The sequence below is a fragment of the Diaphorina citri genome, unplaced genomic scaffold (genome assembly GCF_000475195.1).
Source record: "Diaphorina citri unplaced genomic scaffold, Diaci psyllid genome assembly version 1.1 scaffold1233, whole genome shotgun sequence".
Lineage (NCBI taxonomy): Eukaryota > Metazoa > Arthropoda > Insecta > Hemiptera > Psyllidae > Diaphorina > Diaphorina citri.
This window is the reverse complement of record NW_007378662.1, coordinates 47238-62151: the sequence shown is the minus strand read 5'-3', so window position 1 is coordinate 62151 and position 14914 is coordinate 47238. Positions and strand designations below refer to the sequence as shown.

The 14914-nt window shown below is 42.3% G+C and overlaps 2 protein-coding genes across 2 annotated transcripts in view; both read right to left on the bottom strand.

Annotated features, from left to right (window-relative positions):
* Nucleotides 1–11838, bottom strand: part of LOC113469783 — a 20011-nt gene extending 8173 nt beyond the window's left edge. Inside the window, exons 1-12 of the mRNA XM_026827700.1 lie at nt 11777–11838; nt 11520–11649; nt 10018–10154; nt 9529–9638; nt 9306–9482; nt 8417–8780; nt 7864–8191; nt 7427–7805; nt 6355–6603; nt 4999–5097; nt 3301–3560; nt 2663–2788 (exon numbers count right to left, since the gene is read on the bottom strand). Coding sequence (XP_026683501.1) covers nt 2663–2788; nt 3301–3560; nt 4999–5097; nt 6355–6603; nt 7427–7805; nt 7864–8191; nt 8417–8780; nt 9306–9482; nt 9529–9638; nt 10018–10154; nt 11520–11649; nt 11777–11838 — 2421 coding nt within the window. The remainder of the gene's footprint in view (nt 1–2662; nt 2789–3300; nt 3561–4998; nt 5098–6354; nt 6604–7426; nt 7806–7863; nt 8192–8416; nt 8781–9305; nt 9483–9528; nt 9639–10017; nt 10155–11519; nt 11650–11776) is intronic.
* A 1389-nt stretch (nt 11839–13227) lies between these two features.
* LOC103514847 overlaps nt 13228–14914 on the bottom strand; it is a 42909-nt gene continuing 41222 nt past the window's right edge. Inside the window, exons 21-23 of the mRNA XM_026827699.1 lie at nt 14006–14078; nt 13680–13860; nt 13228–13366 (exon numbers count right to left, since the gene is read on the bottom strand). Of these exons, the coding sequence (XP_026683500.1) occupies nt 13228–13366; nt 13680–13860; nt 14006–14078 (393 nt within the window). The remainder of the gene's footprint in view (nt 13367–13679; nt 13861–14005; nt 14079–14914) is intronic.

Here is a 14914-nt window from a genome sequence, read left to right as displayed (position 1 = left end):
CAATTACTTAATTTCACCACTAGGGGAGTTAACTTAGCTGGGCCTAGTTGATATTTTTCAACTTGGCCGGTCTAACTTATTTTACTTATTGAACTTAGAACTGTTTATGTATAGTGTCGAACCTGTCGAAGTGTGTCTAAATAGGAAAGTGGGAAAAAATTGCTGGGCCCTTGGATTCCCAATTTGACAGTTTCGACCGTACTTATCGCTTTTTTTATCCTTCGCTCTTTTTCTCTCTCTTTTTCTGTCTACCATGCCATAAAAGAATAGCAAAATATAACTTGACACAGGGAAAAGGGAGGGAGAGAGAGAGAGAGAGAAATAGAAAATGAAGAGAGAGAGAGAGAGAGAGACAGAAATAAGAGAAAGAGAAAAAAATAGATGACATAAAGACCTTAAGAAGGAAGAGAGAGCGAGAAAGAAATATTGGAGGGAGAGAAAGAAAGAGAGTGGGAGAGAGAGAAAGAGAGAGGGAGAACGAGAGAGAGAGAGAGAGAGAGAGGGAAACTTACAGATTGTTATACTTTTCTCTCTTTTTAATATTGCGCCCAGCGGGATAAAAGATATTCATTTTGAACTTTTCTCTCTCTCTCCATCTCTCTATTCCTCTCTCTCCTTCACTCGATTATTTCCCTATCCCTCTCTCTCTCTCTTCCTCTCCTTCACTCGATTATTTCCTTATCCTTCTGTTTCTCTCTCTCTCTCTCTCTCCCTCTCACTCCTTATCCATCAGTTTTCTTATCTTTAATTTATTTTTTAAAAAGGAATAATGCAACAAGGATTACATTATTATGTACTATGTACTACATGTTTATTATAGAACCTTGAAAATGTGTATTACTCAGAGACATCTGTATTCCTCAACTTGAATTGATCCTCGATCTCAAAGAAGAACATACATAAAAAGAAGAAAAATGTTAAATCATAACATCTTGCGATTGGTTGCTCGATCTGTCTTCATTTCCGATATCCGGAAATTAAGTCTTCCTCTTCATTTCCGAATATGAAGAGCTTCCGGTCAAATGACTACCTAAATGTACATAATATGCAGCATATGCAGTGTCGCTTTACGACTATATATTTAGAGCAGTTTGTTAAAGCAGAACTATCGAAAACTATCGATAGTCAAGCCTCAACTATCGATAGCGTTCGATAGTCAAAACTATCGATAGTTCTCCTCCTCTACCCCTGACCAGATTTAAGATTTGGGTCATTTGGGGCATGTGTGTGTGGATTTGGAATAAATCAACAACAGGTGTCGTACCTCCCATCAGAAGACGAGATACAAGATTACAAGACACTGAAATTTCAGCAATAGTATGGTAGACCCCACATTATTTATTTTATAATAATAATAGTGCCATGCTTATTTATACTGCTCGCATAGGACTGAAAAGTCCCTTTCCGAGAACGAACATAATCCCATCAGGATAAAATCCGCCCCGGGCGGGAATCGAACCCGCGGCCTAGCGCTTACAAGGCAGACGCACTACCAACTAAGCTAACTAGGCTGGCAAATTCTCAAATTATATTGAGGATGAAATTCCATACCTCGGCTGGGATTGAACCCACGCCCTCCTGTTTACCAGGCGAGCGTCTTGACTATAGTAGACCCCACATTATTTATTTGATAGTGCTACAGAAATTGTTTGGTTTCACTTTGACTTTGACTTTCCTGGTTTCATTCACTTAAATTCCCTGGGATTAAATTGACAAATTAATTTCTTTCCTGAGGTCCTATGACCCAGAATAAAACTGATTGAGTACCCATATCTATATATAACTACTAGTTTACACTCTGTATATAGTGAAAACTTTTTGAAACACACTGTATTCTAACCAATATAGAACGATTTAATAGGAAATTTGTGTTCTTTCGATAAAAAAAATGTGACTAAAGCGAAAGAGAGAGGGGAGATAAATATGAAGGGAGGGAGAGAGATAGAAAAGGAGGAAAAGAGATAGAGGAAGTGGGAGACATATAGTAGTGAGGGAGGGAGAGAGATAGAGTAATGGAAAGCGAGAGAAAGACGATATTGCAGTGTGAATAAGATAACATTATGGAATATCATAGACTGACATAAGACTGTTGGAGAGAGAGAGAGAGAGAGAGAGAGAGAGAGAGAGTATAAACAAGGTAGGTACCTTATCTAGCTCTTCTATGAAAGCTGGTAGCTACAGTCTTTGCATAATAAAATTATTCTAAGCAAGTACCTATATCCGTATAGGTACATAGGGCTCACCAGGCTTGATGCAGATTTACATGTCTACCAAGATAAGTAGGCTTTTTATGATGATTCATTTTCACTCCTTCTTAAAAAGTCCGTCCCTTATACCTTTTTTATTACTATTGTAATAATAAAGGAAGGACGGACTAAAAAGTGAAGCAATTCAATTCTCGAGAACGAAGAAAAGGAAATGCAAATTTTCATAGTACGATGCTTTTATGAAGTAAATTTCGAAACTTGTTGATAAAATATCCCATAATCCTATTGTCTGTCGTCCATTCCCGATTATAACTCTGAAAGTCAAAAGTTAACTGCGAGATTTGATACATAAACCCGTAGGCACATACCTACAAACGAACAAGAAACAATCTTAACCAGAAATAAAAGCATATAATGCTAAAATAGGTAGATAACTAATTCTACTTTTGACTTACGTTCAGTTGCAGGATGATTTTGTTGTAAGCTCGCAGCCATCTTTCTTTTGGCGTGACCTTGGGGATGGAAGTTCTTCTGTCCTTCTCCTCTATGCTACCGGCCAGGATGTGTTCAGGGGTAAGTACCTGGGAGAGAGAGAGAAAGAATAGAATATACCTTGTTTATCCTGCCCGAATAGGACTGAAAAGTCCCTTTACCCCAGCAGTCTAAACAATGTCTCGTATATTTGATGGGGGGGATACAGAGATAGAGGGACTAATGCACCGTCCTTCGCATCTGAAGAAATTCGCTATTAATCGAGAATCGAACTAGTTACCCTGGGAACGCAGTCTCAGGCTAGGGCTATTTCTGGAAACCGTAGAGTGGACTGGTTTACGTTAAATACTCGTGAAAATTGTAAAATTCCAAAGGGTTTTTCTTTGCTCGTAAAGTTAAACCAATAAATTTCAGATTTGTAAAATTTGAAACCAAATTTTTAAACCAAACCCATCGAATTACTTAATTTCAATCGGTTCTTTGCAGTATGTATATCTTTGCAGTACCAGAACCATTCTACATAAATCTGAGCATACGGCAGTGCGCCAGAACAAGTTCCATTGGGTTAATGAATCCATCAGGAGAATCTTTGGGCACTTACTTTGGGCAGTTTGGGCAGAACATCTTCGGGCAGTATCTCCAGGGGTTCATCCTCTTCCCCATACTCATCAATACTCTCTCCCCTCCCATACTTGTCTCTCTCCTCCTCTTCTTCCTCCTCTTCCTCTTCCTCCTCCAATTCCTCATCATAGTATTCGTCATCGAAAGACTTCTGAGGGAGAATTGTGGGCGGCGACCGACTTGGCAAGGGGGCCTTGACGGGCGCTGTTCCCGTGGAAGACTTGTGATTGTCAACGCTACCTGTGGAGTCGAGGTAATGGGAGAGCATTAATTTCTGTACATCCCACCTGGTTGTCCTCGGGAAAAATTGGACAGCGTTTACCAGAAAAGAGCCATCCATAAGGGGAATTGCCTTATAAATGGTTTATTTCTGCTTAATTCTGTCCAATTCTTCAAGGATTCTGAGGGAGAATTGTGGGCGGCGACCGACTTGGCAAGGGACCCTTGACGGGCGCTGTTCCCGTGGAAGACTTGTGATTGTCAACGCTACCTGTGGGGTCGAGGGAATGGGGGAGCATTAAGTTCTGTACATCCCATCTGGTTGTCCTCGGGATAAATTGGACAGCGTTTACCAGAAAAGAGCCATCCATAAGGGGAATTGCCCTATAAATGGTTTGTTCCTGCTTAATGCTGTCCAATTCCCCGAGGAATTCCTTGACTAAACCCCACACATACGGCATACTTTTCTCTCATTTCATTCGAAAATCAACTTGAGAAAAGTCTCAAAAATTCGGGCCGAGTCTAAAGCTGTGTTCACACATATTCGACCGGCCGTCGCTTTCTCTTTACCATTAGGTACATTGTGTTTTAGGGTCCCTGTTTAAGAACTGAACCAAAATGTCTCCATCAAGTTCTATCACTAAATTTTTGTTGCTCCTCAAGGAATTCCTTGACTGAACCCCACACATACGGCATACTTTTCTCTCATTTCATCCGAAAATCAACTTGAGAAAAGTCTCAAACATTCGGGCTGAGTCTAAAGCTGTGTTCACACATATTCGACCGGCCGTCGCTTTCTCATTACCATTACATTGTGTTTTAGAGTCCCTGTTTAAGAACTTAACCAAAATGTCTCCATCAAGTTCCCTCTTCCTCCTCCAATTCCTCATCATAGTATTCGTCATCGAAAGACTTCTGAGGGAGAATTGTGGGCGGCGACCGACTTGGCAAGGGGCCCTTAACGGGCGCTGTTCCCGTGGAAGACTTGTGATTGTCAACGCTACCTGTGGGGTCAAGGGAATGGGGGAGCATTAAGTTCTGTACATTCCATCTGATCGTCCTCGGGATAAATTGGACAGCGTTTAGCAGAAAAGAGCCATCCATAAGGCGAATTATTGCCTTATAAATGGTTTATTTCTGCCTAATGCTGTCCAATTCCCCAAGGAATTCCTTGACTGAACCCCACACATATGGCATACTTTTCTCTCATTTCATCCGAAAATCAACTTGAGAAAAGTCTCAAAAATTCGGGCCGAGTCTAAAGCTGTGTTCACACATATTCGACCGTCCGTCGCTTTCTCATTACCATTACATTGTGTTTTAGGGTCCCTGTTTAAGAACTGAACCAAAATGTCTCCATCAAGTTCTATCACTAAATTTTTGTTGGTTTTCAATGAGACTTGGAATTTGACTTCTTTCGGTGATATCCTAAACTAAGAACTGAACCAAATTGTCTCACCATCCAGGTAGTTTTCGGCCATCCCATTGATGACGATGCTTGGCGTTTCATGGTCCGTCTGGTGGAGGGTATCCTTGGGACGCATCTCCTCCCGGAAGCCTGTGAACCGAAAAGTAGGACGTCCAAAAACCACTGCTCGGGTGGTAGTCAGTAGCCCCCACGAATGCGTTCATGAAAATCTCGTTACGAATAAAAGTATAAGTACCTATAAGTAGTGCTTTATTTAGACTGTCATATTATGTCAGCTTAGAACAAGTTGTTTCGTGCAATAAAACGTACTCAATGAAATAGCTACATAAACTCATAAAAGGTGAGCTTGGTGATAATAAACTTATAAAAGGTGATCGACTAAAGTGTAAAGTGACAATTCAATTATTTGCAAGCTCCATGAACCATTGAAACCTTCATGATATGTTGGGTATTATGCTAGGCTTGTACAGCGGACATACCGGGTACAATTTTCGACCAAGTCGAGGTTTTTTCGGCTCTTTCGGATTCGAATACGGGGTGCACTCAGTAAAAAGAAGATTTAGAGAGATGATGAAATGGTATTATATCCACAGAAAGTTCTTTATTCTGCCATTACCATTTGGCGAAAGCTAAAGCAGCTAAAACAACAACATATCCACATATATTGAAGCTCCAAGCTTTACCACACATACAATTCTGATTCAGATAGATTTTTAGACAGTACGAGTACAATTATTAGAAATCAAAGTAGGACGTCCAAAAACCACTGCTCGGGTGGTAGTCAGTAGCCCCCACGAATGCGTTCATGAAAATCTCGTTACGAATAAAAGTACAAGTACCTATAAGTAGTGCTTTATTTAGACTGTCATATTATATCAGCTTAGAACAAGTTGTTTCATCCAATAAAACGTACTCAATGAAATACCTACATAAATTCATAAAAGGTGAGCTTAGTGATAATAAACTTATAAAAGGTGATCGACTAAAGTGTAAAGTGACAATTCAATTATTTGCAAGCTCCATGAACCACTGAAACCTTCATGATATGTTGGGTATTATGCTAGGCTTGTATAGCGGACATACCGGGTGCAATTTTCGACCAAGTCGAGGTTTTTTCGGCTCTTTCGGCTTCGAATACGGGGTGCACTCAGTAAAAAGAAGATTTAGAGAGTTGATGAAATGGTATGATATCCACAGAAATTTCTTTATTCTGCCATTACCACTTGGCGAAAGCTAAAGCAGCTAAAACAACAACATATCCACATATATTGAAGCTCCAAGCTTTACCACACATACTTTCTGATTCCGATAGATTTTTAGACAGTACGAGTAGGTACGATTATTAGAAATCGCCACCCTCTTCCCGGAAATCTCTTCGCAACTCACCGTTCTGGCCGGTGTAATCCGGGCCCGCTTTCGGCCCGGACTCCCGCCGATCGAAGTCCACCTGGGGCATCGTCTTGTTCTTGTTGTGCACCGAAGTGGACACCGAAGACACGGCAGTCTCGAAGGAGTCCCCGATATCCAGATCGTCCCGGGATTCCAGAGAATCGGGGACGGGGGCTTTGGGAGATTCCAGCTGCTGCTGCTGCTGTTGTTGCTGACGGTTCTTCTGCAGGTGGCGCTTGAACGTGTCTGGAAATATAGACATAGAAATGTTAATTACCTACTTAGCTACTTACTAAGCAAACTACTAAGAAATAGATTTTTCTTTTTTTCTAGAAAATTTCTACTTCAAGCCCTTCAGGGAAAGTTAACTTACTGCCTCAGGGGAATCATTGTATTTTGTTAGTTTATCAAAATGGAAAGTATTGTTATCGTCAATCAATAAATCGTCCGTAAAACCTAAATAATAATGAATTATCTCCTAACTATTGCCTCAATTTCGCAACTATACGTATGTAAGTACCTATACGAGGACAAAATTGACCACCTGGGGCATCGTCTTGTTCTTGTTGTGCACCGAAGTGGACACCGAAGACACGGCAGTCTCGAAGGAGTCCCCGATATCCAGATCATCTCGGGATTCCAGAGAATCGGGGACGGGGGCTTTGGGAGATTCCAGCTGCTGCTGCTGCTGCTGCTGTTGCTGACGGTTCTTCTGCAGGTGGCGCTTGAACGTGTCTGGAAATGTAGACATAGAGAAATGTTAATTAGCTACTTACTAAGCAAAATCAATGTGTATAGAAATAGATTTTTCTTTTCTAGAAAATTTCTACTTCAAGGTCTTCAGGGAAAGTTAACTTACTGCCTCAGCAGCCTCAGGGGAATCATTGGTCATTGATCATTGTATTTTGTTAGTTTATCAAAATGGAAAGTATTGTCATCGTCAATAAATCGTCCGTAAAACCTAAATAATAATGAATGATCTCTTAACTATACGTATGTAGGTACTAGGTACCAATACGAGGACAAAATTGGATTCCTTGATAAGGCTTCCACCAAAGAACCTACTTACCTCGCCTACTGAGCACAGTTTCCGTCTTCTCCTCGGGCTTTTCCTCGACAATCACCTCCGCCACCACCTTGTCCTCGTCTCCCTCCTGCTTGCTGTAATAGTAGGGCTCCTCGTCATTCGGGTAGACCTCCTCAGAGTACGATTTCGAATATGGATCATCCTCGTCATAATACGGATCGTTCTCTTTGGCGTAAGGGTCTTCTTTAGCATATGGATCCACTTTGGCATACGGATCCACTTTAGCATAAGGGTCTTTGGCATAAGGATCTACTTTAGCATAAGGATCGGTCGGTTTACCGTACGCATCTTTCGCGTACGACTCCGTCTGACCGTACGGATCTGTCGTTTTACCATACGAAATCTCTTTCCCGTACGAATTCTTCCGATATGGGTCCACGGGTTTGCCAAAGAACCTACTCACCTCGCCTACTGAGCACAGTTTCCGTCTTCTCCTCGGGCTTTTCCTCGACAATCACCTCCGCCACCACCTTGACCTCCTCTCCCTCCTGCTTGCTGTAATAGTAGGGCTCCTCGTCATTCGGGTAGACCTCCTCGGAGTACGATTTCGAATATGGATCATCCTCGTCATAATACGGATCGTTCTCTTTGGCGTAAGGGTCTTCTTTAGCATATGGATCCACTTTGGCATACGGATCCACTTTAGCATAAGGGTCTTTAGCATAAGGGTCTTTGGCATAAGGATCTACTTTAGCATAAGGATCGGTCGGTTTACCGTACGCATCTTTCGCGTACGACTCCGTCTGACTGTACGGATCTGTCGTTTTACCATACGAATTCTCTTTCCCGTACGAATTCTTCCGATATGGGTCCACGGGTTTAAAAAAAAAAAAATACGTTTTGAAGATTCAAGTCCAGCGAATCGGATTTTCAAATCCATCGAACCCAGATAGGCACATGAATCCATCGAATCCGGATTCATTTGATTCGACGGAAAAACCCCCTATAACGAGTGTGTCGGATCCTACTCACCTCTGCTCGGGGTCTAGGGCCTCGCTAGTTTCATAGTCGAGCGACGAGTGTTGTGGTATGCGGGGCAGCACGGGTTTACCGAATTGGTCTTTAGCGTACGGATCCGCCTTCCCGTGCGAATCTTTCCGGTACGGGTCCGGTTGTTTACCGTACGGCTCCGTTTGTTTACCGTACGTCTCCGCTGGTTTACCGTACGGCTCCGCTTGGTATTGTTCGGCAGCGTTGGTGTACTCGTTGGACGTCTGATTCCAGTAGCTGTCCGCTTTGCTGTCGTAGACGCCGTTGGTTTTCGAGTACGGATCGACGTCCGTCGACTCTGCGTAGGCTGCGGTGATCATCTTGCCATTGTACATGGTTTGGTCCACTGAAATACACACAAGACACGATTGAAAATGAAAAATTAAGGAGCGCGGTAGCGCTCCGCCCCGCCAAGTCAAGAAAGTTTGACAGTCATGAAATATGACAGAACGGTGTACGAGTAATCCCTACTATTATTATAGAACCTTTAAAATGTGTATGATTTTATTTGTGCTTTTTCTTAAGTTTATTACTCAGAGAAATCTGTAATCCTCAACTTGAATTGATCCTCGATCTCAAAGATGAACATACATAAAAAGAAGAAAAATGTCAAATCATAACATCTTGCGATTGGTTGCTCGATCTATCTTCATTTCCGGATATGAAGAGCTTCCGGTCAAATGACTACCTAAATGTACATAATATGCAGCATATGCTGTGTCGCTTTACGACTATATATTTAGAGCAGTTTGTTAAAATATGTACATAACACATAACTTAATATTGTTTCTCATAATTATTTCGGAGTCTCCCCAAAATAGAGGATGTTTTTGACATTTTGTCAGATCGTCAGGAGAATGATCAATCTTACCTGATGAGTAGTTATCTGTTCTCTTGGCAAACGGATCAACGTCCTCGGCGTAAGATTCTATCGAGTTTCCATACTGGTCCAGAACTTGGGCTTTGGGTGCATACGGGTCAATGGGCTGTTTCGCATACGGGTCATTAGATTGCTTAACATATGGGTCTATCACTTGGGAATTGGGTGCTGCGGGGCAACTGGGCATTCTTGCGCCCGTGCGTGGCTTTGTGGCCGGAACTAGAAGCGCTGGAAGGCGGACGCGGGATTTCAGGAAGACATTTGGGCGTGGAGGTTTTTGAGCGGGGCGGGGGATAGTGGAACTCCTCTTCCTGCGGGTAGTACCTGGGAAGCAACACGAAACATGGTTGTTTTAAAGAAGTTAGCAGGCCGTGGAGGAAACGATTTTTTTCTTCTTCTTCTTCTTTTCAAGAGGTTTGATAGAGGGAACTGTAACTGCTAAGGTCTTGTCGTCCCGAAGTCGAAGAGACAAGAAAGACAGGATAGGAGAAAGTGGATCGTGAGGACTTGTGCTTGTTCTCCAAAAGCAGAGAGAACCCTTTGAAGTTGACTGCGGTTCAGGACGAGCCTATTAAACATGGCTAGAGACCATTACCCTGGTGTATGACAGATACAGAAAGATATTTTCTTTTTAATCTGCCAACACCATTCGGCGAAAGCTAAAGCCGCTACAACAACAACAACAACAACAACAAAAACCCACCTGGACGATTCTTTGGAAGAGGAGGTGTTATGTTTCTTGTGACGCGAGGAGGTGGTGGAGGTGTAGTCAACTGTCACATCCATGGAGGTGGGCTGGTAGTTTTCATCCTCGTAGCTTTGTTGAGTCGAGTAGTAAACCTGACGGAAGGGATAGGAATTATTAGAAAATTAGATGAATCTCCTGGGAATTAGAGAACTTTTGTGGACTTTACTTGTGTAGATGGTGGTTCCGTTTTACTATCAGGTACCTACTAATGTTTCTTGAGACGTTCATGAAGGTATCATAATGTAAAATCTTGTCATCTGTGCCTTTACAAGCGGAAGCTGGTACATTCTTTGTTCGCCAACCCGTCGATCGTGACCTACTCGTTCGGGTCGGATGCGATTGAAGTAGGAGGTTTGGCAAACGGGTCAGCCTGATCCATGTATTGACCTGTGAAAGCCAAACGAAGGAAAGGAATAATTACTTTGACGGAAATTTTCACATTACTGATAACATAGTTAAGGTAGAAACACACTACCTACCATCACGTCACGTGCTCACGTGAGCTCCTGGAGAGTCAGAAAGATGTAGTTTCCCTCTCATTATCCAAAACCATATCAAAGTTTTCCCTATTGTAGGTAATCTCGTTCAGGACACACACTACTATCACGTCACGTGACGTGAGCTACATCTTTTTGACTTTCCATGAGCTCAAGTGACGTGACGTGATGATAGTGTGACGTGACGTGATGATACCTAGGGATCTTTGTTTGCTTCATCTTACAATACAAGTTCATCTTACAAATAATGGATTCTGTTTTTAGCTCAATAAATAATATTTAACATCGCTCTTGGGATTTTCTCCTGGCATATAGTTAAAGGAAGGGATAAGAATTATTAGAAAATTAGATGAATCTCCTGGGAATTAGAGAACTTTTGTGGACTTTACTTGTGTAGATAATGGTTCCGTTTTACTATCAGGTACCTACTACTGTTTCTTGAGACGTTCATGAAGGTATGAAGGTATCATAATGTAAAATCTCGTCATCTGTGCCTTTACTAGCGGAAGCTGCTACATTCTTTGTTCGCCAACCCGTCGATTGTGAGCTACAGACAGTCGCACAAGTTGAGAGCAACTCTTATGGGAACCAAAAATTTACGTCGGTAGGTACGTCATGAATTTTTAGTTCCCAGACTAAACGTAGCTCGACAAGGATCTCCTAGTCAACTGAGTAGCTCGTGACCCATAAAAGGTTGGCGTCTCAAAGGAATACAGGCGGGATATTTAGAAATACCGGTCTTGAAGCTGACCACTTGACCACTCATGAAAAACTGAGCGTAAATGCCCGGCCTTAGGCCGGCCACTGACTATCAGGTAGACCTCACAGGTGCAAGTGATCCAGTCTACCTGATACCTGATGAGTACACACACTATCAGGAATCATGCAGACCTGATCGGGTGTACCTGTCAGGTCTACCTGAACGTGAGTGGCCGGCCTGAAAACTGGAGTAGCACTTACTTCGTCATCTTCATCTTCGAAAGACTTGGAAGCCGTTCTACTGGGGTAGGAAGAATAATAGGTCTGACTGGAATAGCCCTGTCCGGGTCCTCCACTATCCCATTGGAAGTCCTCGTTCTTAGAACCGTACCTGAAATAGAATATAAATGAAATAGATTAGAAATAGAGCAGAATTTAAATACAATAGAATAGAGTGGAAACAGAAATATCCAAAGCAAAAGTAATTTCAAAATCGAATTATATACCTTTGCCCTTACAAGTTACAAGAATTGGGACAGCCATCTCCACCGTAGTTAGTAAAGGGACTTTTCAGTCTCATTCTGGCAGGATAAACAAGGTATATGTTGACAGTTGACTGCACCAGTTCTCAATGGATCACTGTTAAATAACTTCGCGTTTGGTTGGTAAGCGGATGGGTGACCATCTGGATAATCAAATGGTACTTCCCGGTCCCACTTGGGCTAAGATAATTTAATGTGAGGAAGCGAGTGGAGAGTAATACCCCCGTCACTAAAAGCCTTAGCAGTTACATATGTATACAGTAATACTGTCGTAAATATCTGATGAATGTTGCAAGGACAAGTCTGGCGGTATCCTTAGATCTAACGGCGGGAGGTGAAGAACGCACGGGGACTGTTAGCTCCTGGACGACTGACCCTGCTAGCTTGGTTTCCTTCTTACTTATACTAGCAGAGTCGGTCTTATCGGTCGAGGGAGTGTGATCACGAAACTTATCGGTGACGTCTTAGGTTCCAACTCATCCCATCGCTGTTATCGCTATCTCTTCTGTGGTTCGATGGCATGAGTTGTGGCTTCGGATCGTCCTATCTTAGCCTTGTGATCTAGGCTTCGGTCTGATATCTTCGGTTCTGATGATGTCAGACTTTGGGCCCTGCTACACTGTTAGGGATTCCAAAGTCTAAATCATTTAATTACTTACTTAGGTACTAAACATTAGGGAATTCCAAAGTGTAAATCATAAAATTGAGGCCAAATTAACCTGTATTTAAGTAAATATGTTGTGCCTAAGTAGGTACCTACATATTAGGTACCTGGAGATCTGCTATACATAGGTAGATCCAACATCTATCGGCGCGACGCGACGGTAAAGGATATCAGAGTCAAGCAAAACCAAATCATTTGTACAGCCAGATACTGTACAGCAGGGGTGGACATAACGTGGCTCGCGAGCAACATCCGGCCCTGGGCGTGGCTCGCCCCAAATGGACTTTATGGGATTGCAACTCCTAAAGGTAAGGTTAGTGGCCACCCCTGCTATCAAAGTAAATCCAAGAAAGACCCTTAGGTTTTAGGATTAGGATAAAATCCGCCCCGGGCCGAAATCAGTCAATATCACACTGTCCCTATTCTTTTCCAGGTGAAGCCACCAACAAATTCATCAACGAAAATGCCAACGATATTGTAGAGGAGGTGAAACCAGCCATCGAAATGGTCGCGTCTATGCTGCTTGATGATATTGCTAACAAAATCTTCAAGAATATTCCAGTCAGCAAAGTGTTCCCGGAGAAATAGGAGCGGTAAACACTAAAATCAGCACTGAAAAAGTCATTCAGCAGAATCGAAGAATAATAATGCAAATCAGTCAGCGCAACTGCTCTATTTTGTGTGCTACCTCCCCGCGATCACGAAACAGAATTTCATCGTTTTTCGGTATTTTATTGTCGGCGCAACTGCTCTATTTTGTGTGCTACCTACCTCCCCGCGGTTTCGGCTTCTTCGGCTGAGATTGTGCGTCGTAGAGATCCTTCTCACTAAATCCTCGCTTATCAGTCTTCTGATTATGATGCGTATCGTTGCTGCTATAATCTTCATACCACGATGATTGCCTGCAACACGAACAAACGGGAATTGAATGGAAAATAGAGAAGATAATAAATAAATAAATAAATAAATAAATAAATAAAAAAAAAAAAACAAAACAAAACAAAAAACAAAAAAAATAGGGGAACTGTAACTGCTAAGGTCTTATCTTCCCGAAAGCAGAGAAGGAAGACAGGATAGGAGAAAGCCAGCCGTTCCGAGAACGAACCTTATCTGTATATCTGTTTAGAATGCCAAACTATTTTAACCTACCAACTTAACTCCCGGGGTCCTTCACAGTTCTGTCATTAGGAACTAAAAATTGAGGCCAGCACTCACCTTGAAGAATATTGCTTATAGTTGGGGGGCCGACTGTTGTAGAACAGGGCCTCCCCCGCCTCCCCACTCGTCATTTCGTTGTACAGGCCCCCCTGCCCCTTCAGTCCTGGGTCCCCATCTCCGCCCCTGTAGTAGTCCATGGAGTTGGAGTCCCGGGTCCGCAGTGCCCGCCCCTGACGACCTGGAGGGAAAGAAAGAAATTTTGTTATGAATCCAAACACAGAAGCAGAAATGTGTGTTATTTTGACGTGTCCTCCAAATTGTTCGCAAATTAGTGGAGATCTGGAGATGTCAAAATTACAAAGCAAAAGTACAAGGAAGTATACAATTTCGCGACAGCGCCCCTGTAGTAGTCCATGGAGTTGGAGTCCCGGGTCCGCAGTGCCCGCCCCTGACGACCTGGAGGGAAAGAAAGAAATTTTGTTATCGAGGTCTAAGTTCAATCCAAACACCGAACCAGAAATGTGTGTTGTTTTGACGTGTCCTCTAAATTGTTCGCAAATTAGTGGAGATCTGGAGATGTCAAAATTACAAAGCAAAAGTACAAGGAAGTACGCAAGTATACGCGACAGACATCCTTTGTAAATAGTACTTTACAAAAGATGTCTGTCTAAATGAAATACCCTTATTCAATAATACATAGTTCATATTCGGACACATTTGTGTTGGACATTGGGTCCTCTTTAGGGCACCCAAAGTCCAACACAAATCTTAAGGGCACCCGTTGATTTTGGCCTCTACATAGGTATAGTGAAAGAACTCGTATGTGTCTCCGCTGGGGGCCCTAAGGAACCACAGAGCCCTTGATCCCTGAGCTACAAGGAGGAAGAAGAAGGAGGTGAGAATTCAGGGTAAAAAAAAAAAAATGCGTGTACCTAATTAATAGAGCGAAAAACAGAGGAAAATAGACACATAGAAATAAATGTAGGATAATTAGGTCGGGAGAAGAGGTGGAGGAAGAGGAGACTAAGAATAATAACAAGGAGGAAGAGGAGGAGGAGGAGATGATAAAGAAGAGAAAAACAATATAGCAATGTAGTACACCTCCAAACATATTCCTCCATTATTCTCTTCTCCATCATTTTCTTCTTCTTCTTCTTCTTCTTCTTCTTCTTCTTCTTCTTCATCTCCTCCTCCTCCACCTCTCAATAAATTGAAAAGTTGTTTCTTTTTTTGTTTTCTACATTTTGTATTTTTACACTTTTTTTCTAGGATGTACCGTAATCCCGTACCGC